The sequence below is a fragment of the Eleginops maclovinus genome, chromosome 5 (genome assembly GCF_036324505.1).
Source record: "Eleginops maclovinus isolate JMC-PN-2008 ecotype Puerto Natales chromosome 5, JC_Emac_rtc_rv5, whole genome shotgun sequence".
Lineage (NCBI taxonomy): Eukaryota > Metazoa > Chordata > Actinopteri > Perciformes > Eleginopidae > Eleginops > Eleginops maclovinus.
Window position 1 is genome coordinate 21,923,707 of NC_086353.1, and position 26,735 is coordinate 21,950,441.

Below are 26,735 nucleotides of genomic sequence, written 5' to 3' on the forward strand. Positions count from 1 at the left end.
AGTTCAGGAAGGATTGACTTTTATTATGTGAAGGATACAAGATATCCCTTAAAAACATTAAGTGTACATATTTAAATGGCACCTGAGGCATTCATAGTCACCTTACATAAAATAAAGCCAAATAACACTAATAAACAAACAATAGAGAAGGCAAAGAGCACCACAGGCACAACACTGTTAAAAACACCCTAAATCATTAAAAGTCATTTGGAGTCATAATAAATGATTTCCTTTTCAAATATATGTCCTGGTGGGAAATTGATTGCTAACAAGTGGGATTATTAAACCCCACTGGGATCATTTTCCCAGCATGAACACAAAAGTTTAAAGAAGACTTTTATACACAATTTATTTACTGAGAGAGATGTTTACACTTTCTCTGGTTATTCAAACGTAATTATAAACCTGTAGCCTTTGACATTGCTTGTTGTTTTCATATCACTTCACACGACAGTTATGCGGTCCACTTGCTGCTGTTTCATAACTCTTCTGTACTGTACGCTCCTTTTGGCCCCGGCGCTGCGGCCTGTCGCTTGCGGTCCATCACCGATCCGTGCGTCCCGGTCGGGGGCAGCGCTAACAAGCTCCTCCTCCTCGTTTTGGGGATTTACCCCGGGGCGCACTGACCACTGGACGCACTGAGGAGGCTCCGAGGATTACTGCCATGCAGCCGACCGAGCGGCGAGTTAACCGAGCTGACGCCAGGGGACATCAGGGTTATGAGCTCTTCGGGGAAAAAAACTCCACTGGCGAGTGCAGAGAAGACTAGCCTATACCGTAAAGTGAACATGTGAATTCACTTCTTCACTGGTGCCAATTACGCACAGAGATGCGCTGAGGAATTGGAAACATTCATCAAGAATAACACTTCATAAGGTAAGGAGATATTCTTTCTAGACGAATTAGAAATAAGTTAATTTAGTATAATTCAATGGTAATCTACTCCATCTGTGAATTAAATGATGGCTAAAGACAGTTGTTTAGGTTTGATCTGTTCCTGGCCTCAGCAGGAGTTTTGTTTTTCTTCCATGCAGCTCTTTTATTGAGGACCTTGACATTTACTGTCACCAATGACTGTCACATACACAGCCAGAGTTGCAAATGCCCGTTTCTGTGGCTTCTCCAAGCTGCTGCTGGCCTGGAAAGGCAGCATCTACAAGGTGTTGTATAAAGAGTTCCTGGCTTTCTTTGCCATGTACACCGCCATCAGCATCACATACAGGTAAGACAGAGCGAGAACAACTTAAGGGAACAGGTTCATCAGAGCTTTGAATTAAAATGACTTTGTATCACTGTTACTCTTTTAGATTTTTCCTGTATGATGATCAGAAGAGGTACTTTGAGAAGCTGGCAATTTATTGCAATCACTACGCCAGCCTCATCCCCATGTCCTTTGTTCTGGGTAAGTACTTGTCATGTTCTTGTGCACGTTGGGATAACAGAAGAGGGGCCATATTTATCTGTATGTCCAGACCTTTGACTCATAAGTATTTTTTATTAATAAAACAGGAGTTAGTGGTCAGAAATGTAGGCAAACATTTTTTATAGGTTTCCATGTTAAGGACTTTCAGCTGTAGACCTCAGAACACATGTTTAGTTATTGCAATGAAGATATAAATACATCCACTGTTTATAAGTACAATATTGAGTCATTTTGAGGTTAAGCGATTGTGAGTAGTTGATCAAACTTAATCTATGGAGAGCAAAGAAAATCAATTTCAATATCCTTTGCAACATTTCTATCACCACTTTTTTAGAGTTGAAAGTAGATTTTCTGCTCTACGTACTTTCAGTGTTTCTTTTTAAAAAATAGATTAAAATATTTTCCAATGCTTACACACCATACAGTCGAGCTTTATTGAGTGAACGACTGATTAATTAACCAGTAAAAAAATACAGAAAAAAGTATCTTGCTTATAGATTAACCATAAGTATTAGACTAATCAAATAGTATTAAGTGACTTTTCATTAAAAAAATATATTGGACTACAAGCAAGTGAAATAACAATGGACTCAGCACTTTAACTATGACTGCCAGTGAGTCACCTTGAGTCTAGACACAAAGATATCTTTGTGTTTTATTTACTGGTGCTACAGACACATTTCCATTTTACGTAAATGTAATGGACAATAATCTGAATCTGAATGTGAATCTTATATCATTAAGTGAATATCAAAATATGACATTGATAGACCTCACTTTGGACTTGAGAACCTTAGGTGTACATGTTTACTGTTCTTGAAATTGTGTACCAAACCATGAATCAATAAATAAATAATAACAGGCTTATTAATAAATTATGGAAATGATCTCTATTTGCAGCGCTGGTATAAAGTATGTAATAAAAAAGACTATGATCAGATAGTACTGACAGTATCATGTATCAGTTAGGATCCATAGCAGAAATTATGTTACAGTGAAGCCAACATCTCTTATATATTGTGTCGGGGCCCTGAGGCCACTAGGGAACCTCAAGAACAGTCATCTTAACAAAGTATTTCTAGAATAATCCAGATCATCCCCTGCGTCTCTCCACTGCTGTGTGCAGGTTTCTATGTGACCCTGGTGGTGAACCGCTGGTGGAGCCAGTACACCAGCATCCCGCTCCCTGACCGGCTCATGTGCGTCCTGTCAGGGGGCCTCCAGGGCAGTGACGAGCGGGGCCGCATGCTGAGACGAACCATGATGCGTTATGCTAGTCTGTCGGCCCTGCTCATCCTCCGCTCCGTCAGTACCGCCGTGTTCAAACGATTCCCCACCATGGACCATGTAGTTGAGGCTGGTGAGTAGGTCCCAGGACCGGGGTGGGGGTGGGGGTGCCAGGGTCCATATCATACAACTATCCAAACACGTTTTAATGAATGAATGAAATTAATAAAACTATATATTAGCAAAAAATGCACAATTTAAGCCAGTACAGTTCTCTATAATCAGTTGTGACTTGCACTGAGTTTACACGTGTGATTCTTTTTTCTCACACTGTAGCATCAGTGTGTTACATCAGTGTGTTACATCAGTGTGTTGTTTCCTCTCCTGTACATTTTCTACACCAGTGGACAGGAGAAATCACAAGGACAGGCACATCTTGAAATTCAGTGTTGATAAAAAAAGCTTATCTGTCATTCGTCAGACTGGTGAAGCAATCAACTCCTCACTGTTTTCTAAATAAACTGTTTTGCAACTTAAAGTATACTGTATCTTAGCTTGGAGAGCTATAGTATGTTCAGCCTGACACACATTTTATTGTAGTTGTTGGAGCGTCAGTGGCTCAGGAATTAACTTGCGGGCCTCCATACTGAAGGTGGGGGTTCTATCCCCAGCATTTAACATGTTACTTTGCCCTTGGACAAAATATAATCACCCCACGTCATGGTGTGTGTGTGTGTATGTCAGTCTCCCTGAGCAGCTGGCACTTTGTATGGCAGCCTCTGCTTCTGTATGAATGTGTGTGAGTGCTAACTTGTATATGTAAAAGCGCTATAAACGTTTCCATTTATTCACAACAATAATACATATTTGGAAATCAGACTCCAAGAAAAATGTGTACAGACTAGTGATTCCTCAAATTAGGAATAAAACTCAATCTGGGGTTTTTGCTCTTCTGTTTGTGCAGGGTTCATGTCAAGAGAGGAACGGAAGAAGTTTGAGAGCCTCCACTCTCCTTACAACAAATTCTGGATCCCCTGCATTTGGTTCACCAACCTGGCAGCAGTGGCCCGCTGCGAGGGCCGGATCAAAGACGATCACACTCTCACACTACTGCTAGAGGTGCAGAATTACACCCACACACACTGATGATGAGGAAATACTGTCCTTGTGTTTTGACAAAGATTTAGACAGAAGAGCTGACCAAAGGCTTTAAAGTGACCTCTGCATGTCTCTGTGTTTGTGTGTGAACAGGAGCTGAATGGGTTCAGAGGGAAGTGCAGCATGCTGTTTCATTACGACATGATCAGCGTTCCTCTAGTCTACACTCAGGTAAGTTGCCCTGGATTCTTTTTTGCATGATTTTTACACTGCCATTTGTTTTATCCGGGTGGGTAAAGGAAAAGACCACTTCAATATTATCATTTTCTCTTGTTTCATTATTTATAGGTATGTCTTTAAGTTAAATTATTATTATTTCTTTTTGTATTGTATTCTATAAACTACTGACAATTTCCATCTGTGGTGGAATTCAACAGCCACTGGGATGGTTGCCATACATGTAGAGATAAAGATTTAAGAACAATTTGGAGTGGTGTCTTAATTTTTTCCAGAGCTGTAAATATAAATATATATTTAAAAAACAGGAGGAACAGAATCTGCAAATTCAACCAAAAAGCTGAAACTGGTCGAAGCTGGTTAAAATAGCAATGCTATTCTAAAATGTTCTTGTTAGCTAATTGCCTATAGTCTACATGTGTTGCTGTGTTTTAACCATATTTTCAAGTCAAATTGTTAATATCAAAACAAATGTGGACTTGCAGGCAAAGGAGATACTTGCTGGACTTTGAAATGGGTGAAGCTGCTGATTTGAATTTGAGGTTACATGATAACTTTGACTCATCAAACCACAGTACAGATTTATTGTTAGAATTTCTTAACTTGATTGATCATTTCACTGGTTCTCAGCACTACTGCTTTAGTGACAATTACTCTAACAAAGCTTCCATAAAAGCACAGCACAGCATATCAAAAGTTTATGATTCAAGCATTTTACCTTCATTTAATAATGAGAAGTTCAGGCGCCAGAAGAAGTAAACATGTCTGCAGTGAGAAGTCCCTCGGATGTTTTGTGACAGTGCTCCTTTGGTGAACGTTTTTTTATTTCAATTGTCTTGTAATTTTGACTTTCTATTAACAAATCACTTTTTTTTAAAGCAGATGCTACTTGAATATACTAATGATAGTAAAAGGCAATGCCCATCCAGCTCACATTGTCTTAATAAAGACAAAAAATAGTAATCCTGTCTGACAGATAAACTGTATAGACCAGGGGTTTTCAACTGGTTTTGTCCCAGGGACCACCATTCGGACTAGAAAGCAATCCGCGGCCCACTGATGTGCCTGCGCGTGCGCGTGTGTATTTGGTGTTACATGCATAGCTCAATGCATGAAACATGAAAGAGAGGCCACGCAGATTTTATAATAATAAAAGTAGATTTATTAAATTAAATTAAATTAAAGATTATTTTAAAGAAAGAATAATAAAGTGTTGTGCAATTCAGTATTGGGAAAAGTAACTAAAAATGTCATGCAAAGTCAGTCTAGGTGTGTGACAAAACAACAACGGAGAACAAAAATCCAACAACACCGGAGAACCAAAATCCAACAAATGAAGACCAAGGCAGCCTCAACTGCTGGCTGGTCAGGGCTTTTATAACCCAGCCAGGACAGACCTGTCACCAATCACCTGCTGTAGAGACAGAGAGATTGAGAAAAGCAGAGAGAGATTGAGAAAAGCAGGGAGAGAGAACAGGCTTACCATTAACACAGGGCGGGGCCTAAACCCGCCAGGGTCGTAACAGTGAAAACATGGGAGAATTAGGCCTACCTGTCAGTGTGATATCTGGGCGTGGTGAAGTCCACACAGCCTGTCTATTCGTGGCGAAATGGTAGACAGAGACAGTCTCATGTCATTCTCTGGATCAAGCCTAGCCCTGTACTTATTCTTTAAGTACGCCAGTGTAGAAAAACCACTCTCACACAGGTATGTGGTTGGAAAGGGCAAAAGACACCTCATTGCTTTTGCAGCAAGCTGTGGAAATTCTGTCTGGCAACTTATCCAGAATTTAACAAGGGGCTGTGTGTCGTACATATGCCTCCTGACAGAGTCTGTGGACATCTCAATCAGCTTATCCTCTTCCACAGCCGTCAGACTTGACCCTACTGATGCATCGTCACTGAATGGGAGCAGGATCCACTTGCTGTCACGGCGCCACTCTTCCGAATCAGTGAAGTACTTTGCGAATTGACGCACAAGCAGGGGCGTAGCCAGGACATTATTTCTGGGGGGGCCAGCTCTGGCCAGTCTTTTATTTGGGGTGGCACTTGATTGTCAAAAACTACTATTTTAAAACTCACGCACTGCATCACTCAGAGCAGCAGTTTTTCTAACAGCTCATCTAGCCATAAACAATGGATTGAACCTTCTTATGGACACTAATGATGTCTTACTGTTACTGATAATCCCATGTTATTGGAATGGGTGCTTAGATAATGTGCGAGTGCGATGTGTCATGATTATGTGAGGGGGTTCAGGACTTTAACATGAGAAGGGGAAGCTTTTAGTGCAAATGACAGAAAGACACGATATGAATTGTCATTTTAGGCGATCATTTATTAAAGTAAACTGTAGCCTTTTAAGTGCAATATTCATTTTATTTGCGATAATAAACATATGTATATATAAAGAGTAAAAAATAAACGTCACACACACACATGTCCCATAAAACATAAAGAAAAACAAATATCAACAATGTGTAAAATGTACATTGAATTGTGTGTGTGTGTGTGTGTGTGTGTGTGTGTGTGTGTGTGTGTGTGTGTGTGTGTGTGTGTGTGTGAGAACATGTACATTGAACTGTTTCACTACAAACAGTGTGTGCTGTGTGTGTGTGTGTGTGTGTGTGTGTGTGTGTGTGTGTGTGTGTGTGTGTGTGTGTGTGTGTGTGTGTGTGATGTCTTGACTGTGTCACTCAAACAGTGTGTGTGTGTGTGTGTGTGTGTGTGTGTGTGTGTGTGTGTGTGTGAGTGAGTGAGTGAGTGAGTGAGTGAGTGAGTGAGTGAGTGAGTGAGTGAGTGAGTGAGTGAGTGAGTGAGTGAGTGAGTGAGTGAGTGAGTGAGTGAGTGTAGGTAGATCCATGTAAATAATTTGACAATTGTCTTTTTTGTAATTCTTGAGAACATATCTGAGAGTGTCTGTCTGGGAAGCTGACCAGATAAGTCTAAATAGAACAGACATGTACTAACATTGCAATACCCATGTCACATAATACACTTTAGGAAAAACAAAAGAATGTTGGGGCTGTTAATGATGCAGAATTGGCAGGTATAACAGACAGATGCTGGTTACTTAGCTGTTAGTTTACAGCAGCTGTATTCTTCGGTTGTGATGATTTCTAGCAAATCGATCAACAAACTCATCTAAATTTAAAGACGCTGCCCTCCTGTGTTCTATGCTCAACACCCCTAGATCACTCAGCCTATCCTCTCCCATTGTAGTTCTCAGGTGTGTTTTGACAAGCTTCAAGCAGGAAAAACTGCGTTCACAAGCAGCTGTGCTGACAGGTATTGCCAATGCAATTTTACAAAGCCTGGAGAAAACATCAAAGACATCCTGGTATGGTTCAATAAAAGCTGCCAGCTCTACAATTGTAGGTGGTCTCTGCATCCCTTGCTTTATCTTACGATCTAAAACTCTTTTAATTTGGTAGAGCTCATGCTCAAGGTCCACAAGGTCACACCCATACAATTTGGCAAATGCAAAAAGGCTATCTTTGTCACAGAAGCTTCTGCTACTTGGATTTAAAGCTTGTATTCCACGCATTATGTCACAATTCTGATTGGAGAATCTGTTCCTGAGCTCAATGAGCATCCGGTCCAATACCAGATTAAAGATTCCTGTCCTGTAATAATCTTTGCCATCGCCTGTTTCTTGTCTGCCCACAGTAGACAGAACATGGTATCCCTGTAGCTTTGAACTTAGTGTTCTCTTACGTTTTGGAGCAGTGTCTACAGAGACATCACATTGCTTTGCAAGCTCCAAAACAGTGTCCCACAAATCACCAAACACCTGCTGCTCACTCCTGTAAGATTCAAAAGTACTAATAAGTGCCTCCACAAGATCCACTGCTTTGGCCAAATCAAGAGAGGAAGACTGGAGCATGTCTGACAGTAATTTTGCATCTCCCAGAAGTTTCTTAAATATGGCAAGAAACACAATGAACTGGAAATCAATCTGAGGCAAAAGGCCTCTGGCACCTACTGACCTCTCGCCACTGTTCTCATCACCCAGTTCCTCAAGAACTTTCACAACTGCTGGCAACCTATCCCACAAATTACGGCAAGCATAATATCTGGAGGCCCACCGTGTGTCACTCAACATTTGCAACTCTCTGGGTGCACCTGCATACATCTCCTGTTGCACCTGTAACCATTTGGGATGCACTGCCGATCCAGACATGTAGACGTACAGCTGTTTTAATAAGGAAAAGAAGCAATCAGCCTCTGGGACCCCTCTCACAGTGTCCACCAGCACCAGATTAAGGCAATGCGCATTACAGTGAACGTAGAAAGCCAGCTTCGCTACTTCCTTAATTCGGGCCTGCACACCACTGTGCTTGCCACTCATGACTGCAGCCCCGTCATAAGACTGCCCAACAAGGTTAGTCTTATATTCTAGACCATATTTGGACAAGAGGTGAATTATTTTTATTGTCAAGCTCTCCGCATCTAGCTTCTCTGCTACCTCGAATTCCAGAAAACTTTCAAGGATTTCACCATTGTAATAGTATCTCAAAACAAAAGACATTTGTTCCATTTTTTTTTTGTCTTTAGTCTCATCCACAAGTAGGGATCGACCAATTATCGGCCGGGCCGATTATTATGGCCGATATTTAGCATTTTTATAATAATCGGTATCGGTCATTTTTTCCACCGATAAGCCGATATTGAAATGGATAAAGAATGGAACGCGCTACTTTGTCTGTAAAGCGTCTCTCACTCCCTGCGTTTGCCACTCTGTGGTCGATAGCATTGTCCCACCCACTACACCATCTGATTTGTTAGTGAGCACGGATCCAGCCAATCAGGATGGAGGACTGAATGCTCAGAACAGTTTGGCTTCTCAGCGAGGCAGTAGCAGACTGGGCTTCAACGGTACGGAGCTATTTTTTCAAAGGTAAGGTAACGTACATTCATTGCTGAAGTTGCAATGAATCACAATCCACTACACTGAAGTTGCAATAACACCACTTTGTAAGCTATTCTCTTTCATTCCGGACCCATAAGCAAAGCGCCCATTTCCTCCATTTAGCTAATTCCCGATTGATGCACGTTAGTTTACTAGTTCGCCAATAGAGCCTTAATAGATGTCAGTCTAACTACTGAAACATAATCCAAACTAGCTAGCCATTTACAAAACGTAACGTTACGTTTAAATGTCTCACAATTTGGTAGTTCATATAGCTGTAGTCTATAGACCTTATATTTGTATTGAACTAATTTGGAATAATTTCGTTTTCTTATGAGTTACATCAGTGTCCGCAACGGAGGGAGCGTGGTTCGCCTGATGTCACTCGTCATTTTAAATCTACCTATCCAGTAAAAGTTTTCTGTCCCAGCTAAAATTCTGTGAAACACCAGCGATATCATTTGTTACATTTTACTCACTTTCCCTAAGCATTTTTAATAAATAGGCCTACACCAATCTAAACCTCAGTTTTCATCAGTGCCTGACAGTCACAGACGATAGACGATAGGTTTAGCTATTCGAGCTAACTTATAACATGTTTCAGGCAGTGTTATGGAGAGGGCTAGCTAGCTGTTTATCTTACCTGGTCGCAATTGACTGACGATAAATCAGATTTGTTTAAACTTTTATTGGTCAACGGGTGGATACAGCAAGATAAACGTGACATTTTTCGGTCAAAAACTTGACTGTCATACGGGCTTGGGCCCATTATTGTTACGAGTTATGACCGTCCGTTTGTCTGCAATCTGCATCGCTGCGAGTGAATGGATGACTGGTGGCGCAAGTCACCTCAGTAGGCCTGTCATATGACGTGCTTTGCTAACTGCACAAATAAGAAGTTAAAACAAACACCTCAATCACCTGAGATGTTGATATGATATGCCAACATGAGACCCGTTTCAAGCTTCTTGCTCCAAAGGCAAGGAAGTTCCTGTGTGCCCCACCCTCTTCTGTGCCAAGTGAGCGTGTGTTCAGTGAGGTCTCTGCTATATATGAAAAAACCAGAAGCCGCCTCACTGGAGAAAATGCAGAAAAGCTCTGCTTCCTCCACCATAACCTACTCTTGCTAAATTGGGAATACTAGACTTGAGTAAACCAAAGTGGGTTTTTTTGCCATTTTTTGGTTCATTAATCTACAGGGAGTGATTTTATTTATTCAATTAATTCATTAGTTTGTCATTTTCAGTTCATTAAACATCAGGGAGTGATATGATTTACTTTTTCTATTTTTCTATGATTTTACATTATATGCATATTTTTTTTTAAATGCTGCAGGCAGCTCCCTACACTTTGTGTTACAAAATAAGAACTATTAAATACTTTTGAATTACATTTCTGCTGCATATCGCCTTTTTTTTGACAACTGACATATTGTTTTTTTTAATTTTTTTTTTTAATATCGGTTTTACATATCGGTTATCGGACTCCTTTTTTGGTAATAATTGATATCGGTATCGGCCCTGAAAAAAGCATATCGGTCGATCCCTATCCACAAGTATGCTAAAAGCACCACTTTCCTTGACTTCTTTGATTATTGATGTGCGCACCATCTCTGCTAAGCATGACAAAATCTCATTTTGTATGTCAGGACTTGTATATTTAGCATTCCTGGGACCATCCATCTTTTTCAAAATCTTGTCGTCATGGTTTGCTATGATATTCAACATACCCAAAAAGTTCCCTTTCCTGCTTGAGGCCTCAGATTCACGATGCCCTCGCAGAGCAATGTTCTCGGTTGCACAATGAAGAACCACTTCAGCAAGAGTTTTGATGTACCCCCTGTTCTCTTCAACAGTTTTGTTGTACTCTTTATTTAATTGCCCCATTAGAGATCCCTGATTTTTTTCTGCAATTTGGTATTCTTTCCATGCTAGCATGGCATTCTTGTGATGCTCAGATCTACTATGTGCAGCATACCCTCCGTCTGTATAGGTAGCTTTCTTCCAGTTTTTGAAACCGGAACCTGAATTAAACGTAGACTCGTGGCCAGGTAAGCTGAAATGCCTGCAGGCAAAGCAAAAGGTGGAGTCTTCACATATTGAGTACTCCAACCAGGGGTGAACTTCATACCACTCACCCTTGAAGCTCCTGCTTCTGTCTCCCTGGAGTGTCTTGGGGAAATTAACTTTAGGTTGAGCTGGAGCTTCACCCCTGGACTTGGAAATGTCTGTAAAACACCAAAGAATCCCATTAATATCAGCTTTTAACATAAATGCTATCCACTTCCAATTACATGTTGTTCTTTAGTTGTTTTTTAAGACTAAACATGCAATCATTAACATTTTACAGATTTAATAAATACATGTTTATTATATGGCCAGCCTTTAAATTATTGTTGTTTGCCATAACCCGACCGAACATGTCCCATTATTCAGCTACTGATAACCACTCACCTGGAGGGCAGACTTTGTAATTAAATTCTCTTCTCCTAGTATCAGTCTCCTCCTCCTGCTCTGTCTCTGTCAACTTGTCTGCTGAATATTCACTGCCACTTGCTTCCCTTTCTGTACTTGTCATGCTTTCGCAACTAGCTCCTTCTGTTTCCCTTTCTCTGTCTGCAACATTCTCTGTCGTGCTAGCTTGCTGGTCTCTGGTGCTGGCAAAAAAAGCGCTGATTTTTCTGTCTCCCCCTGAGGCACTTATCCTTTTCATTGTGTCCTTTTTAAAGAAAAGTTTTACACAACATTAACTTTAGATTGCTTTTATTCCATTTCAAGTGTAAACTAGCGACAGTGCGTTATCTATGACTTAGTGACACCTGGGAATGGACTTAAGCTAACTAGCTAGCGATAGCTCGCTAGCCATAGATCATTTTACAAGTTTGCAAAAATAACAACAGCAGCCTTACTCAACTCACTCTGCCACAAATCCTTAATGTCGAGACATCATTACACATTTAATTGAGTGTGAAGATAACTAAATGATCTTATCATTTCAATGATCCTTTCAAGTATCACCAACTTACTCACCTGTTAGTTACAGTGGTATATCCAGCGCGTTCGTCTCCAGTGCTAGTCTCTCCACTGAAGCGCTGTCAGAATGCAGGCACGTTGGAGGGGGCGTGGCCCAACATGTTGCGAATATGGGGCTTGTAGCAGAAGTGACGAATGACAATATAAAACGACTTGATAAAAAAAAAATACTAATGCATTTATTTCAGCTTTATACCATTTCTGTTCATGAGGGTTTGTTGTATTTTTTTTTTTTTTTTCGTGCCGTGAGGTTGGGGGGGCCGGCAGGGTGGCCATACTCTGACCAATGGTGGCCGTGGCCCCCCCTGGCCACCACGTGGCCACGCCCCTGCGCACAAGCTTCCTCAAATGCTCACATATAGTGTCGTTGATGTCAGTGCTGTCAGGGTATTCCTCAACTGAAGGAAACATCGCCAAGTTATTGCTCTCCACTCGTTCGATCCACTTTGACATTTTTTTCACAAATGCGTCGAGCTTCTCGTAGAGCTGCATGACGTTTGCATCTCTCCCTTGCATGGAGCTGTTCAACTTGTTCAGCTCTGCAAAAACATCTGTGAGGTACGCCAGCTTAGTTAACCAGTAACTATCGTTGAAATTGGAAGCCAGATCAGAATGCTTCTCGCACAAGAACTCGTAGATAGCTCCGCGTAGTTCAAACACACGGGCGAGCACAGCGCCGCGAGACAGCCAACGCACCTCTGAATGATAAAGGAGAGAGCTGTGTTCACTTCCCAAGTCATGGCATAGGGATGAAAACAGGCGTGTATTCAATGCGTTTCGTTTTATGAAGTTGACCGTCTTGACAACGACATCAAACACACCACTGAGCTCAACACTGAGATCTTTGGAGGCGAGAGCCTCTCTATGAATCAGGCAGTGTGTCCAAATTACCCCCGGAGCCACCCTCCTTACATGCGCAAACAGTCCAGTCTTGCTGCCACTCATGGCTCGGGCCCCATCGCTGCATAATGCAACGCACCTCTGCCACGAGATATTGTGCTCCGTGAAAAAATCGTCCAGTGCTTTAAATATTTCTACACCGGTAGTTCGCCCGGGCAGTGGTTTGCAAAAAAGAAATTCCTCGCACATAGTGCCACTGTCCTCGTATCGCACAAATGTTAACAGTTGCGCATCATTAGTAACATCTGTCGTCTCGTCGATTTGAAGGGAAAACAGAACTGTCTGAAGTTTTGCCATCAGCTGGTCTTTGACATCATTTGCCATTTCCCCAATTCGTCTTCCGATTGTGTTGTCTGACAACGGAATAGTTTTTAATTTGTTGGCACATTCTTCGCTTACCATAGCTCTGCACATATCTATGGCTGCTGGCAATATAAGCTGCTCTGCAATGGTATGGGGCTTCTTACTTTTTGCAACCCTGAGAGCGACCAGATACGATGCTTTCAGTGCGTTTTCATTTATTTTTGCACTCTTCCTCATGGTAGCCTGCTGTCCTTTGAAATCACGCAACATCTGTTGCATGTACTCAACGGGTTTGGCCTTCAAGTGGACGTGATGCGTCTCCATATGCCGCGTAAGTTTCGACGGCTTCATAGCTTCATTACAGAGAATTGTTGAACATACGAAACACAGTGGTACCTCCTCTCCTGCTCTGTCTGTCGTCACTGTGAATCCATATTTAACATATTCCTCATTGTATTTTCTTTTTCGTCTTTTTTGCGAAGTTGACGCTTCGGAAGCCTGTCCTTGCCCTATCGTGGCGGCCTGTCCCTCTGTCGTGGCAGCCTGACCCTCTGTCATGGCAGCCTGTCCCTCTGGCACTTTCCTCACTACAAAACGATCCATTGGTGCTAGATATATAGCTAGACTAGTACATATGTAACAAATGTTTGCTGTACTACAACCTATCTTAAAATACTCTCGTCGGCTATGCTTATAAATGTGTGTCAACTTTGCTCGCAAGACTGTACGTAATGAATAATAAGTGAGGTTAGCGACGCAACTCATTACCATTAGCGAATCACAGGCTACCATAGACTGGATAGGCGCAAGGCTACATTCTGTCAGCTTGAATTTCCTTTATATTATTTTAAACATATTTTTCACGATATGTAACGGTATTCTGGAAATGTGTTGAAATATCAAAGCGAATTTATATTAAAAAAAAACAATGGTGAACTGATCAACATAGGCTCTTGTCACGGACCACATGCAATGCCGCCGCGGACCACCAGGGGTCCGCGGACCACCGGTTGAAAACCCCTGGTAGACCTTTATCCCAGCAGGCGTTTGACTTGTCCTGGACGGATAAGACCAGGTGTAACTAATGACTTTAACGAGCGCTCAGTTTAACTGTCCCAGTAAAGAGCCTGCACTACACCTGGACGCCCAATTATGGTTACTAGCTGCACCTGTTGGGCAGGACAGAAAGTGAGAAACCCTGAGCACTACATTGGAAGGGTATCATAAATAATCTGTGCGTGAAGGTGTAGTCGGTAAATGTAAAACACCTTCCAAAAAAGGCAAAAACTGATTTGTAAACTCCCAAAAAATCCTAAAAATGATCTGTAAATATGCAAATATATTCCACAAATAAAAAGAAAATATGTGAATGATATAAAGAATTTACAAATAAAGCATTTGTGGATTATCTTTCTAATATTTACAACTTTCGCTCAGGCATTTGTTATTAAAGTTTGTACTTGTGGCGCTTACCTGTTTGTGGATTGGCTTTTACACACAAAGAGCTTTGAGACAAACTTTCGGCCAGTATATCTTTAACTCTTGTAAGATACAGAAATTGATCTCCTTTAAATAATTTACTTTGAATACAATTAACTTTATTACAAAGCTATTGTAAAAACATATTGAATACATACACTTGATGAATAATGATATGATTAAAAAACTAATACCATGTCTTTCCCACAGGTGGTGACTTTAGCAGTATACAGCTTTTTCCTTGTGTGTCTGATTGGTCGCCAGTTTCTGGATCCGAATCAAGGCTACCCGGGTCATGACCTCGACCTCTACGTGCCCATCTTCACCCTACTGCAGTTCTTCTTTTATGCTGGATGGCTGAAGGTCAGAGAGAGGGTCACATCATATATTCTATTATCTGTGCATTAGACAAAGACCACATCAAGAACTCATGTAGTTAAAACTATCTGTTTTGTCCCGTAGGTTGCAGAGCAGCTGATCAACCCTTTTGGAGAAGATGATGATGACTTTGAGACCAACTGGCTGATAGACAGAAATTTCCAGGTTTGTTTAATGTTACTGCTGTCTCCTAATCCCTCTTTTGATATTGTTACACCTTACTTTTAAATATTCTGTTATGATTTTCCCTCTCAATGTCTTTGTTCGAATGTGTTGTCGAAATCATGTCTGTTTTGAATGTTATTTTGCTACTTCTCAACCCCTATCGCCTTGTGGCCCCATGTGTTTGTGTCCAGATTTTCACTAAACTACCTGCTATAGTTTAATAAACTCCCCTCTGGAAGGGTTATCCGGACAAGCACAGCGGATACAACTCGAGTCACTTTACGAAGTGTTATTGCGCACACATACACAATAAATTCACCCACTGATTATCCCAAGTGTTTCAGCTACACTAGCCCGTTGGTAAAGGTAGTTACTTAGTGACATTTAGTTAGGTTACTTAGTGACACTTAGTTAGGTTGTAAACCTGCAATGCAAACACAAAACAAAACCCGAATTAACCAATGAAATTATACACTCGTTCATTTTAACATTAATTCCTGATTTAACCTAGCTTAGCTTATAGTCACTCACCGACAAGGCGTACCAGTCCTGACCATCAATTGAATGAAAACAACAAAAGGGGGAGGCACCTTGTGGCGAGTCGTGCATACACACACACAGGTCGGAAACCAAGTATGATAACAAAATGAACCTTAATATAACATGAAAGATATTACAGCAATCAGTTACAGTAACCTAGTTTGATTACAATATAAATATAAACATAACTCTTCCTATCACTTATAAATATATATATATATATATATAAAGCAATAGTTTCCTCTGCTGGAAAGTTCTACACCTCCCACCTGCACGATAGCTGCCCACTGCTCCTAGTACTAGGATGGGTTAAATGCAGAGGACCAATTTCACTGTGTGTGCTCTGCTGTGTGCATGTATGTGACTAATAAAGAGGGTTTCATCCTCCGATTCTATCTATCTACTTGGGCTACTGATTCTCGAATCCAAGTAGGCCACCATAACCAGCTCAAACAGTTAAACTTCTATATGAATTTCACCCCATAACCATGCACATAACGTTGCACTCTTGAACATGAATGCCACAATATGAATAACTATAGGATCAAGGCAGTTTTAATGTCCATAACCAACACTCATCATCCTTGATGAGATGACATCTTGATATCCTTTACCGAAACACACCACCAACCTCTAAGAGAATGGCGGTGGGGGGGCCTTGATCCTTCACCGAAACACACCATGGTGGGGCTCCTTTACTGTCCTTTACCAACCGAAACACACCATGGTGGGGAGGTCATTTGCTCCTCCACTGGTAGCAGGACCACCAGCCTCCTAACGTCCCTGTGGAGGATGGTGGAGGGACAGTTCTCAGCACCACGGCTTCTCTTGGACTGCCCGCCGACAACCGGACAGCTCTGGCATGTTCTCACTCTCACGTCTCGTACTACACCCTTCACATCAGGACACGCCTCCACGACTCGACCCAGCCTGAACTGGCCCCTCAGCGCGTTCTGGTCAGCCAACCACACCAGGTCCCCCGCCGCAACATTTCTAGCAGGCGCGTGCCACTTCTGTCGGATGTAGAGACCCGGACCCGCCAGCTGGCTCCACCGCTTCCAGAACTTGTTGACCTCGATCTGGACTGCTCTCAGACGCACGACAGGGTAAGTTGGATACTCGAACCCTCCGGCGTCCCCACTGGGTCCTGCGCATCCGAGCAGGAGGGAGTTGGGAGTGATAACTTCCACGGTCTCGTCTTGTACCTGGGCCCTGGCACCGATTGGTCTCTCATTCGACAGGTTAGCAGCCAGGTAGAGGAGGGTCTGGAATTCCAGAGCTGTCAGGATACCTTCTTCACCAACGCTACTCAACGCTCTCTTAAGCACACGGACCGCTGCCTCAGCTGCCCCATTTCGGTGAGGAGAGCCAGCCGGGTGAAATACCCACGTCCAGTCAGTTCCTGCAGCTGCCGCCTTCCCTTGGACCTGATCCTTGTCGATGTCACTTAGGAACTCATAAAGCTCCCGTAACACCGGCCTGGCGCCCACGAAGTTGGTTCCTTGATCCGACCAGAGCTTTCCTGGGTGACCCCTGAGAGCTGTGAAGCGCTGGTACATCTTCAGGAATCCTTCCGTCGACAGATCTTCCACGATGTCTGCATGCACTGCTCTCGAAGCCATACAACTGAACACCACACCCCAGATTTTCATCTTTATTCTTCGTTTTACAGTGTCTCTAACGACGTAGGGACCGAAGAGATCCAGTGCCGCAAACTCGAAGGGTGCGGCTGGTTCAGTTCGTTCGAGGGGAAGCTCACTCATCACCTGTTTGCACATTCTTGCTTTGGTCTTTCGACAGTGCATACAGGAGTCAATGACACTTCTGGCGATCCTTGGTCCCTGTACCACCCATGCTTTAGACCTCACCCGGAGGAGTGTACCAGCAACACCTTCGTGGTTAGCCTCATGGGCCTCCCGCGAGAGAAGGGTGCTGATCCACGCATTGTGGGGGAGCAGAGGCACACCGATCTCCCCCTGGGTAATGGTCTGGACCCTACCATGGCATCGCAGCAGTCCTGAAGCTTCATCCCTGCTGACAACGAGTCTGTTTAGTGTCGTCACAGGAAATGCAACTCCCTTCTGGGCGGCCAGGCACATATCTTGGAATGCAGCTTTGAGTTCCCTTACTGTCAATACTGCCTCCCACTTTGCTGGCATAGAGGCTCTCCCTATATAGGCCAACCACTTCTTCACAGCTCTGCGGACATAACCGACTATTCCACAGAGCTTAGCTAGAGAACTGCACCTTGTTGGATCCACTAGGTCTATGAGCGCAGCTCCCCACAGCGTCTCTGTTTCCGTGGTCTCGGTTGAGATCAATTTCATCCCATTTTCTGAGGACGCTGGAGCCCCGCTAACTCCATCTGTGACTACTGGACCTTCACCACCAGGACTGTCGGGGTCTAACAACTTCCTTGCTTGAACTCTGGTGAGGACTGCCGAAAAGGCCTTTCTCTGGAGTTTGCTCACCATCTCTCTAGCATCGGTTGCCAATTCTGAAGCGAACTTCATGGGCCAATCCTCGACTGGACTAGACAGGAGTCCCCACCCAGCAGTTCAGGAGAGCACCCCCTCATGACTAGATCAGCGATGTTGACCTCACCTGGTATCCACCACCAGTCAGTCACGGGTCCAGCCTTCTGAATCTCTCCGATTCGGTTTGCGAAGAACGTCTGGAATCCGTAACTCTCTTTCTGAATAGCTCCCAGCACCGTCTGACTATCAACAAAGTGGTACCACCTCTCCACGTCCAATCGCCCATGCTTCAATACGTATCCCTTTAGACGTGTGGCGAAGACAGCCCCGCAGACCTCAGCCTTGACCGCGTCGCCTTTCTGGTCGAGGGGGGTTAACTTGGCCTTTGACTCCACCAGCCGGGTGACCACACCATCTGACTTCTCCCATCGCAAGTACAATACAGTGCCATAGGACCCACAGCTCCCGTCAGAAAACGTGATTCCCCAGGGCTTACCCTTCCAGCCGGAGGGCGTGAGGCTTCTATGGAACTTGATGCTACTCAGGCGAGCGTACTCCTTGAACAGCTCAATTGCCTTTCCTCGAAGCTCGTCAGACAGAGGTTCATCCCAGGTGTCTTTATTAAGCCTGCCAGCCTCCTGGAAGGCTCTTCTCACAAGGATCACTCCTTTCTGTTTCACAGGTGTTGCTAGACCGATTGGGTCAAACAGCCCGGCAACCTGGCTCAGTAGAACCCGACGAGTCAGTGGTTTTGGTGTCTTCACTTCCACTTATTCTTCCGCGAGGTCAATCTCAGTTCTCATCTTCTTCTTCCCTCTGGAGAAGTTGATGGAGACCATCACAAAGAGTTTGTCCTCTTGCACGATGTAACCAACCCCCAGGGCTTTATTGTCTTCCTCCCCTAGCTGGTTGGGCAACATCAAAGTCACCGGCTTGGACTCTGTTCCTTCCCGCCTCCCACTTTGACCAGACCGGACCCAGGGCTTGAGGTAGAAGCCTCCTGCTTTTAATATCTCCTCCACTCCCTCTAGGACCTTGTCTAGGCATTCCGGGTCATTGTGGGACGTGAGGAGGTCATCGACGTAGGAGTCTTCCTCAATGACTCTTCTCTCCTCCCTCATATCAGAGAACTGGGGCAACTTTGCAGTCTCCCGCATGGCAACCTGCGCAATACACCCCGCCGGTTTGTCTCCCATGTTCACCCTTACCACAGCGTAGTCCTCAATCTCCTCATCTGGTGAGTCCCTCCACAGGAATCGATGCACATGAACTTCTCGTTCCTCCAGCCACACCGAATTATACATCTTAGTGATGTCTCCGATAGCTGCGTGTCCTCCCTCCCGGAATCTGAGGAGCACCGCTCTGATGGGATTGAGGACATCTGGGCCTTTGAGTAACATGCTATTCATGCTCACCCCTCTGAACTCCTGACTGCTATTCCAGACAAGGCGCACCGGCGTAGTCACTGAGTGGGGGTTTGGTGCGGTAAGGTGACTCACCCACCATACGGCACCATCCCAGCTGTCCATTACGTCCTTGGTGAGTTTAACAGCAGCTCCCCTCTCCACCATCTCGTGAACTTGCCTTGTGTAAGCCTCTTTCCACATGGGGTCTTTCATGAGCCGCTTCTCAGACCTCAGGAACGTTGCTTCCACAGCCTTTCGGTTATTGGGAAGAGAAGCTGGGTTTTCCTTCAAGGGGTACATTGCATCCCAGTGTGGCTGGCTGCTGTGTGTGTCACACTCTCTGAAGGTCAGGCCTGCCGTTATTATCTCCAGCTCCTTCTCGTCAGCCAGGGACATCTCCTTTCCTCCCGGTGGGCACTTTCCACAGCGACACCCTCCGCAGGCAGGGTCACAGGCCGCTCCGATACTGTCCCATCTCAGCCACTCAATGACCTCTTTATTGCACGTTGCTGTCGTTCGAACTTCCACGCTGCTTTCTAGTTCCAAATGGCATCCCGGCCTTCCTACAAAGTGTTCTTCAACTTTGACGGCCACTGTCCTCATGGAGTGTGCGAAGTGCGTCTTTGAGTGCCATGTGGTCACCTCCACTTCTTCAAAGAGGTCCGGATGCATACCACTCACGGTCTTGCCTAGGGGACCGTCCCACAACACCAGGTCGCCGACCCTTTGCAGTCTTTGAGGAGCTAACCGGCCTTCTCGGGTACTGATCAGTAGATCAATCTCCTCCGGGCGGGCCAGTTCTCCCGGCTCAACTTCAGGAAAAAACTGCTCCAGCCGCTTCGATGTCACCACTCTGTCCATTTTAGCGATGTCTTCCATCCCGTAACAGATCATTTCGTGGAGCTTCAGGGTTCCTCGTGAGGTCCACACTTTTATTGTCACAAGATACCTTTTTGTATTAACTTTCACCTTCATTGTGCCGACACCATACACAACAAGTGAGATCGGTTCACCTGTCAGCCCTAGTCTTTCCGCAGCTTGGTGCGTAATGTAATTGGTGTCAGACGCAAGATCGACCAAGGCGCCAAGGCCGTCTCCTCTCTTTGTCGTGACAGGTACGAGCATCATGAGGACCGGATGTTCCTTCAAGCCGCTCTGTTCTATCAGACTCTCACCGGAACACACTCTCGACCTTGTACCTTGTTAGTACAAGCTCTGTGGACAGCTTGTGACTGGTGGGGAGTCAGTCCCAACTCGGCGAACACAACCTCTTGCTCCTCTGTCGGACCATGAGGTCCCCTCTTTCCTTCCGCTTTGTTTTCCCTCTTAACAGCATCCTCCTTTGTCGGTGCCATAGGGCAGAGGAAATAGTGGTGGTCCACAGGAGTGTCGCCCTTCTTACACTCCTCCTTTCGACAGAGAAACCTTGAGGTGCAGGCACCATCGACCCCATGAACATCCAAGCACTTTGTACATGCTTTTGCCTTTTTCACCTGAGCTTTCTTCTCTGACAGATTGGCCTTCCTGAAAGTCTTACAGCGAAACAATTTTCCTCCGTGTTCTTCACCACCACACACAGTGCATGGCGACTGCTGGGAGTCTCTTTTGACCGCACTTGCTGTAGTCTTAGTGAACGACTTTTTTCCTTTCCATCTGTCACTCGGCTTCTCCCGGTAGCTTGGTCTCTCGGGAGCGTTAGCAGGCCATGGCTTGCTGGGTAGCAACTGCTCCAACCTCACAAGTATATATATATATATATATATATATATATATATATAAAGCAATAGTTTCCTCTGCTGGAAAGTTCTACAGTTTGCTTTGGGGTTGATTGACTTTTTATCCAGTTTCAATTCCTAGCTTTGCAATGCTCTTTCCGAGTTTTAAACGGTTGAAGGATTAAAGTCATTGGATGTCTGAATGTTAAGTTATCAGAGAAAAATGTTGAGCAGACGTTAGCAGTTAGCTCACAGCCCTTCCGTCCTATGTCCACTTGGGCATTTGGATTTTTAATGTGAAACTGTATTATTTAGTGTTCTTTACTGGTTTTACTCACCAGTTCCCATGTTTTGAAGAGGGAGAGATCTCGAAGGAAGATTTGGCTACCCGTAAAAACCTCCTGAACAATGATCAATAATGGAATCCTAACCAGGATAAGCTGACTGCAATGACACCAATGATGGCGAAGACACCGCCACCAAACACTGTCATCTGTTACTTTTTTGAGAGTCTACATTTTCCCTGCAGGTGTCCATGATGGCGGTGGACGACATGTACGGAGATCTGCCGATGATGGAGAGAGATCGTTACTGGAACGACTCCAACCCCAGACCTCCCTACACTGCCGCCACCCTCTTTGTCCTTCGCAAACCCTCCTTCCAAGGTTCCACTTTTGACATGGCGTAAGTCTCTGGGTTTTACCTTTTTCGTGTGTGTGTTTGACTTGTGACTGTGATACATTACATTTGGAAACATTTTGTTGATGAAAGTGAAGCCTCAATTCAAGGGGTTGTCCGAAGGTATCTGGGGTAAAAAAACAAACAATCATAACACCAAAGAAATCAGCTGTTAAGGTATCTCCAGGATATTGTAAGGTAAAATGCCACTACATCTCTTGACAGGATCCCTAAAGAGGAGATGCACTTTCAGCCTCTGGAGGACATCGCTGAGAACATGGAGGAGTCAGGCAGTTATCACCCCAACATGGCCCTCTTCAACCGCCTACTCAACACCGTCCCTTCCCCCACTGGACTTATGGGAGGGGCTCTTCGTCGCACCTCAGCACAACTCCAGAGGCTACGTCACTCACCCAGCATCGACCAATGCACCAGCGACGATGATGACGACGATGAAAGTGTTAAAATAGGTAAAGGTGGGTCGCTGCCGTCCGGTCTGGGGCAGGACACCCAGAGCACTGTGTGCAGTGTCAGGGACGAGAAGGGCCTGAGGACACCTCTGCTGGAGGTTCAATTTAATGCGAACAACGAGAGGCGAAGGCATTCTGTCGTCAATGAGAAGAAGGAGATGAGTGAAGTTGAGGAGAAGAGTGATAAAGAGCTGTACATAAGGGAGGAAAGAGAGGAAGTAGAGAGTACAGTTGGGGAGATTCAAGCTCCTGCATCATGGCTTCCACCTCCCCCAAAGTCCTCAAGAGAGACGTCCACTCGATCAGCATCGGCCGTTCCCTTCACTTCTCGTCACCGCTCTGCCTTCATGTTTCACCCGGCTGCCGACTCCAGTCTGGAGCACTGCAGCTCCCAGCCGGCCATCAACCAGAACAGAGCTGTGCCCACTATCCCCAAACCTCCCCTTGGTGGAAACAAAAAGTCATTCCTGACTGTGCCCTCTTACAACGAACCTCAGCGTTTTCGCAGTGTGAGCATGGGATCAGAGCTCACTGGGTCCTAGGTTGACATGGGGTTGTGATGTTCCCAAAAACGTTTGGCTGTTTGAAACCACATAGCTCGATCCATTGCACATCTTTATGGATACAATTTGTCATATATAGCTTACACTTTTACTCTGAATCTGTAAACTTCCGGATCAGAGTTATCAGTTTAACGGATATACAATAAAATAAAATAAAGATTATTAAGAGACACTCTGAGATTTTGTTATATGAAAGTAAGTCTGTCACGTCTCAACACGATAAACAGTGAACATTACTACATTTCTGGGAACTTTCCTGGCATCATTTGGTATTTGAAGTTTGGTATTTGAAGAAGCTATTATGAACTTTATAGGAAAATTTTGACATAGGAATAATTATATGTTACTGAGTCTTTAAGTATACAAACAATTACATTTCTGTTTATTCAATACAGATATCACACGTTTGTTCTAAACTAGGCTAGACAAGTTTAATTGTAGTTTAGCCTAGCTTAGAATTTAAACTAATGGTAGGGGTTCTGATTGGACTCAAAAAAGGAGGAAGCTATCCCTTACAATTACTTTAACTGTAACTAAGCAGCTACTGTTACAAACCAATGCATTCAATAGTCAACCTCACTACGAGACAGGACTTTAGAGATGTTATAAACTAGCCTAAGTATTAAAATAGCTTAATAATTAAGCTAGCTCAATAATCCAACTAGCTTAATAATCAAGTTAGCTTTATATTAAACTAGTTTAAACATTAAGCTAGCATATATTAGGCTAATTAACCTAGTTGCTCCTTATATCTGTTGTCAAATACAGAAAATACAACAAAATTAGAGTTTTGGAGTTGCTGCAAGGAGCATTTTTTCTAAGCTTGGTGAAACAGGTCAAAGCTACATGTGTAAAAAGAAGATAACAAAAATGTGATTCAAGTCGAAATTGTGTTTAAAGTCAAATATGCTTCTGGAATCTGCACATCAAATTGTAGTATCACAATATATTGCCTGTAACTACTGAAGTCTGTTTTAATATTTAGCATTAACCAAAATGCTGCTGAAACGAAGACAAATGGGTGACAGTTTCTTTGTTCACTTTATTTTCTTTGATTGTTTGACTGTAAATAGAATGATTCCTAATGCATGTCTGTTGTATTTTGTCCATGCCCAACTGTTTTTACATTAATGACCACATGAAAAGTTATTATTAAGGTTTTGCATTATTTTTAAATGAAAATGTATCCTACTTGCAAAAATAAATGTAAACAATTATACAACACTGAATGGAGCAGACAATGCGGTGATTATTTTCAAACACACATATATGTATAAAACAGACAAAAACAACAATTGATGACACATACTATTAAGATTATACATCAAATGCCAAATATCACTCCAGTTCCAACATTGACCAGCAGAGGGTAATAGCAGCAAACGAAATAGAGCACAGACACTGACTTCATAAATCAGATTCACCCTCCTTCCGCAATCTTGCTTTCCATCATGCCCATGTGGGGGCTGCACTCCTCCGTTTGTCCTTGCAGATGGATGCCCTTACCTGGGCTGCAGCCGGAGGAAGAGTGCCCTCCTGGCCTGGGTGGACTGTCTCTGTTTGGCCAGGAAAGACTGAGCCGGTCCTTGAGCTTTGTAGTCCTTACACACACTGTGCTGTCGCAGAGCTGAGGACTGCAAAAGGTCAAACACCTGTCAGCTGGTCAGGACTGACACCTGCTTTCATTAATGATGAGTGCTACTGCTACTGCTAAAACTACTACTATATCAACGTAAATTCATGTTGAGAATATGGCTTACACTTGCCTTAGAGACATATTGGCTCTACGAGGAAACAAAACAACTTTTTCGATATGTGACTCGAGTGCATGCTCAAAACAAGGCCATGACTCAATTATTTTAATGGTGTTTCACACTACAAACATCAGAAGCCGCAAACAGCTACATTACGGAAAGTCAGGCAGCGTCAATCGTCTGGCTTGTGGGAAGCCATTGAGGTATAATGTCAGACTTTTTACATCACATAAAGCTCTTGGCTTTTCCTAGTCCTACCCATAGCTAAAAGGGGACTTACCAGGACTAAAGTACAAGGCATCTGACCAGGACATACCAAATTCAAGATAAAAAGGCATACAAAAGACACAATTAAAAGGATTTCTTCCACCATGCAATCACTTATGGACGGTAGGTTTAGATTATTTTTCGAATTTTCTCATTCTGATACTTTAGCATGTGCATTTCATTGAACACAGAATATTGTTACACTCCGTCAAATGTTATGAACTTTCATATAGGCCTGATAGAAATTGATACTGTTATAAGGACTTCCTTTGCTTGTGCTCACCATGCTTTGCCAGGCGGTCAGGATCAGTTTCTCCTCTTGTTCCTCTCTGTATTTGATACCCTCACTCCGAATGTCCTGTAGCATTCACATTTGAAAAGTTAACACAATAAATTATGATGCCCAACATCCCAAAACAGTATTTCTGAGAAATCTGGCTGGACCAAAACTCACCTCCTGGGCAGCTTTCGTGATATCAAAAGGTTCGGCCTCCTTGTTGCTTGCCATTCTTTGAGACATATCACCAAACACCAACCCCGAATTCAAGCAGAGAAATGTGTGTGTGACTGACCGACTGGTACACCAAAGGAACCCCTGACCTGCTCAGTCTGTCTGCAGCTCAGTGCTGCTCTGGGCTGTATTTTGCACTGGAGGCCCTGGTTTTGTTGTGTGGCCGACAGAACAATATGGAGAGGTGCTGCAGGCTTAAACGCCCTGGCTCCTCGCCACAGTCAAAGACGCCATCCTGCTGACCCGGGCACATTCGCTTTCAGACAGTCATTCAGCAGGCAGGGGATTAGTAAGTAATCACCATAACAATATGCAATTAACTCGACAATAGATATAACATATGTTGAAATTGAACACATTCATTTTGGTATCTCAGAATGATGTTATAAATCATAACCTGGTTTACCAAACTATTTTTTTTTTATTGTTGTGCCATTTCACACTACACTGTTTTCACAACGATCCATGAGTTAGGGGGCATGTTTGTCTGTCTGTTTCACTGCATCATAACTTGTTTCAGTGACCCAGAAATATTGTAGTTCCCCTAATTATCACTTGACCAGCATCAAAGGCAAGCAGTATCAGCATATCAGGAGAGAACAAGCCACAGAGAACATGTCTCGCTACTGGTGGCGAGTGTCTCTATTTCCTGTCTCCCAAAGTCAGTTTTTAACAAAGGTCAACCCATTCCTGTCTTTGTGCTGGCTTCAGGGGAAATGTGGTTTATGTTTTTGTCATTAAGTGTGAAAACACAAGTGTGGGGGAGGGTTTTCATAGAACTGTGTTTGTGTGTGTCAGTTTCTCTGGAACCAGGAGCAGGCAGGTTTACTGAAACTGTCTAATTTAAGACTGAAGACGTCTTTGCTGCACCTCACCAATGAACAAACGATCTGACCATATTTACCACACGGGAACGTGTGTTTGCACATCTTACTTTTCAAACCGCCTGTATGCTTTCGCTGCTGTGTGTACTATCAGTTTGCGGGATTCTGTGGAAAAGAAAAGTGCTCCTGAAACGGCAAATAAGTGAAAGAAACAGACCACAAAAACAAAATGTGGGAAGAAAAGCAACTTTTACAGACAAGTTTCGTGGAATGTGCCTCATATACTCTCACTCTGTTATGAAAGACACGCATATCACAAGGCCACAGGAGACCTACAACGCGCTGTAGATTCCTGTTAGCTTGCAGGGCCTGAACA

At 43.6% G+C, this 26,735-nt stretch overlaps 2 protein-coding genes across 2 annotated transcripts; one reads left to right on the top strand and one right to left on the bottom strand.

The window, feature by feature from the left end:
- The first annotated feature begins 653 nt into the window (after positions 1-653).
- best2 (bestrophin 2) lies at positions 654-24,231 on the top strand. The gene is made up of 10 exons (XM_063882933.1): positions 654-876; positions 1,035-1,222; positions 1,308-1,402; positions 2,550-2,783; positions 3,615-3,769; positions 3,902-3,979; positions 14,822-14,974; positions 15,074-15,154; positions 21,822-21,976; positions 22,196-24,231. Exons 2-10 carry the CDS (start codon positions 1,071-1,073, stop codon positions 22,980-22,982), a joined length of 1,890 nt encoding a protein of 629 aa, XP_063739003.1. The 5' UTR covers positions 654-876; positions 1,035-1,070; the 3' UTR covers positions 22,983-24,231.
- On the bottom strand, positions 14,792-25,807 carry LOC134864148 (protein Hook homolog 2-like). Its single transcript, XM_063882934.1, has 4 exons — positions 25,479-25,807; positions 25,308-25,382; positions 24,510-24,637; positions 14,792-14,968 (listed from the first exon to the last, which is right to left on the bottom strand). Exons 1-4 carry the CDS (start codon positions 25,542-25,544, stop codon positions 14,956-14,958), a joined length of 282 nt encoding a protein of 93 aa, XP_063739004.1. The 5' UTR covers positions 25,545-25,807; the 3' UTR covers positions 14,792-14,955.
- Positions 25,808-26,735: the final 928 nt, after the last annotated feature.

What these genes read in the sequence shown, in the direction of transcription:
- best2 (XM_063882933.1), top strand. Translation starts at nt 1,071, where the DNA reads ATGACTGTCACATACACAGCCAGAGTTGCAAATGCCCGTTTCTGTGGC. An exon ending in CCCCATGTCCTTTGTTCTGG is followed by an intron (nt 1,403 to 2,549) that starts GTAAGTACTTGT and finishes TGCTGTGTGCAG; the next exon opens with GTTTCTATGTGACCCTGGTG. An exon ending in TTCCTCTAGTCTACACTCAG is followed by an intron (nt 3,980 to 14,821) that starts GTAAGTTGCCCT and finishes TCTTTCCCACAG; the next exon opens with GTGGTGACTTTAGCAGTATA.
- LOC134864148 (XM_063882934.1), bottom strand. Translation starts at nt 25,544, where the DNA reads ATGTCTCAAAGAATGGCAAGCAACAAGGAGGCCGAACCTTTTGATATC. An exon ending in TCACGAAAGCTGCCCAGGAG is followed by an intron (nt 25,383 to 25,478) that starts GTGAGTTTTGGT and finishes TGAATGCTACAG; the next exon opens with GACATTCGGAGTGAGGGTAT. An exon ending in TGACCGCCTGGCAAAGCATG is followed by an intron (nt 24,638 to 25,307) that starts GTGAGCACAAGC and finishes GACCTTTTGCAG; the next exon opens with TCCTCAGCTCTGCGACAGCA.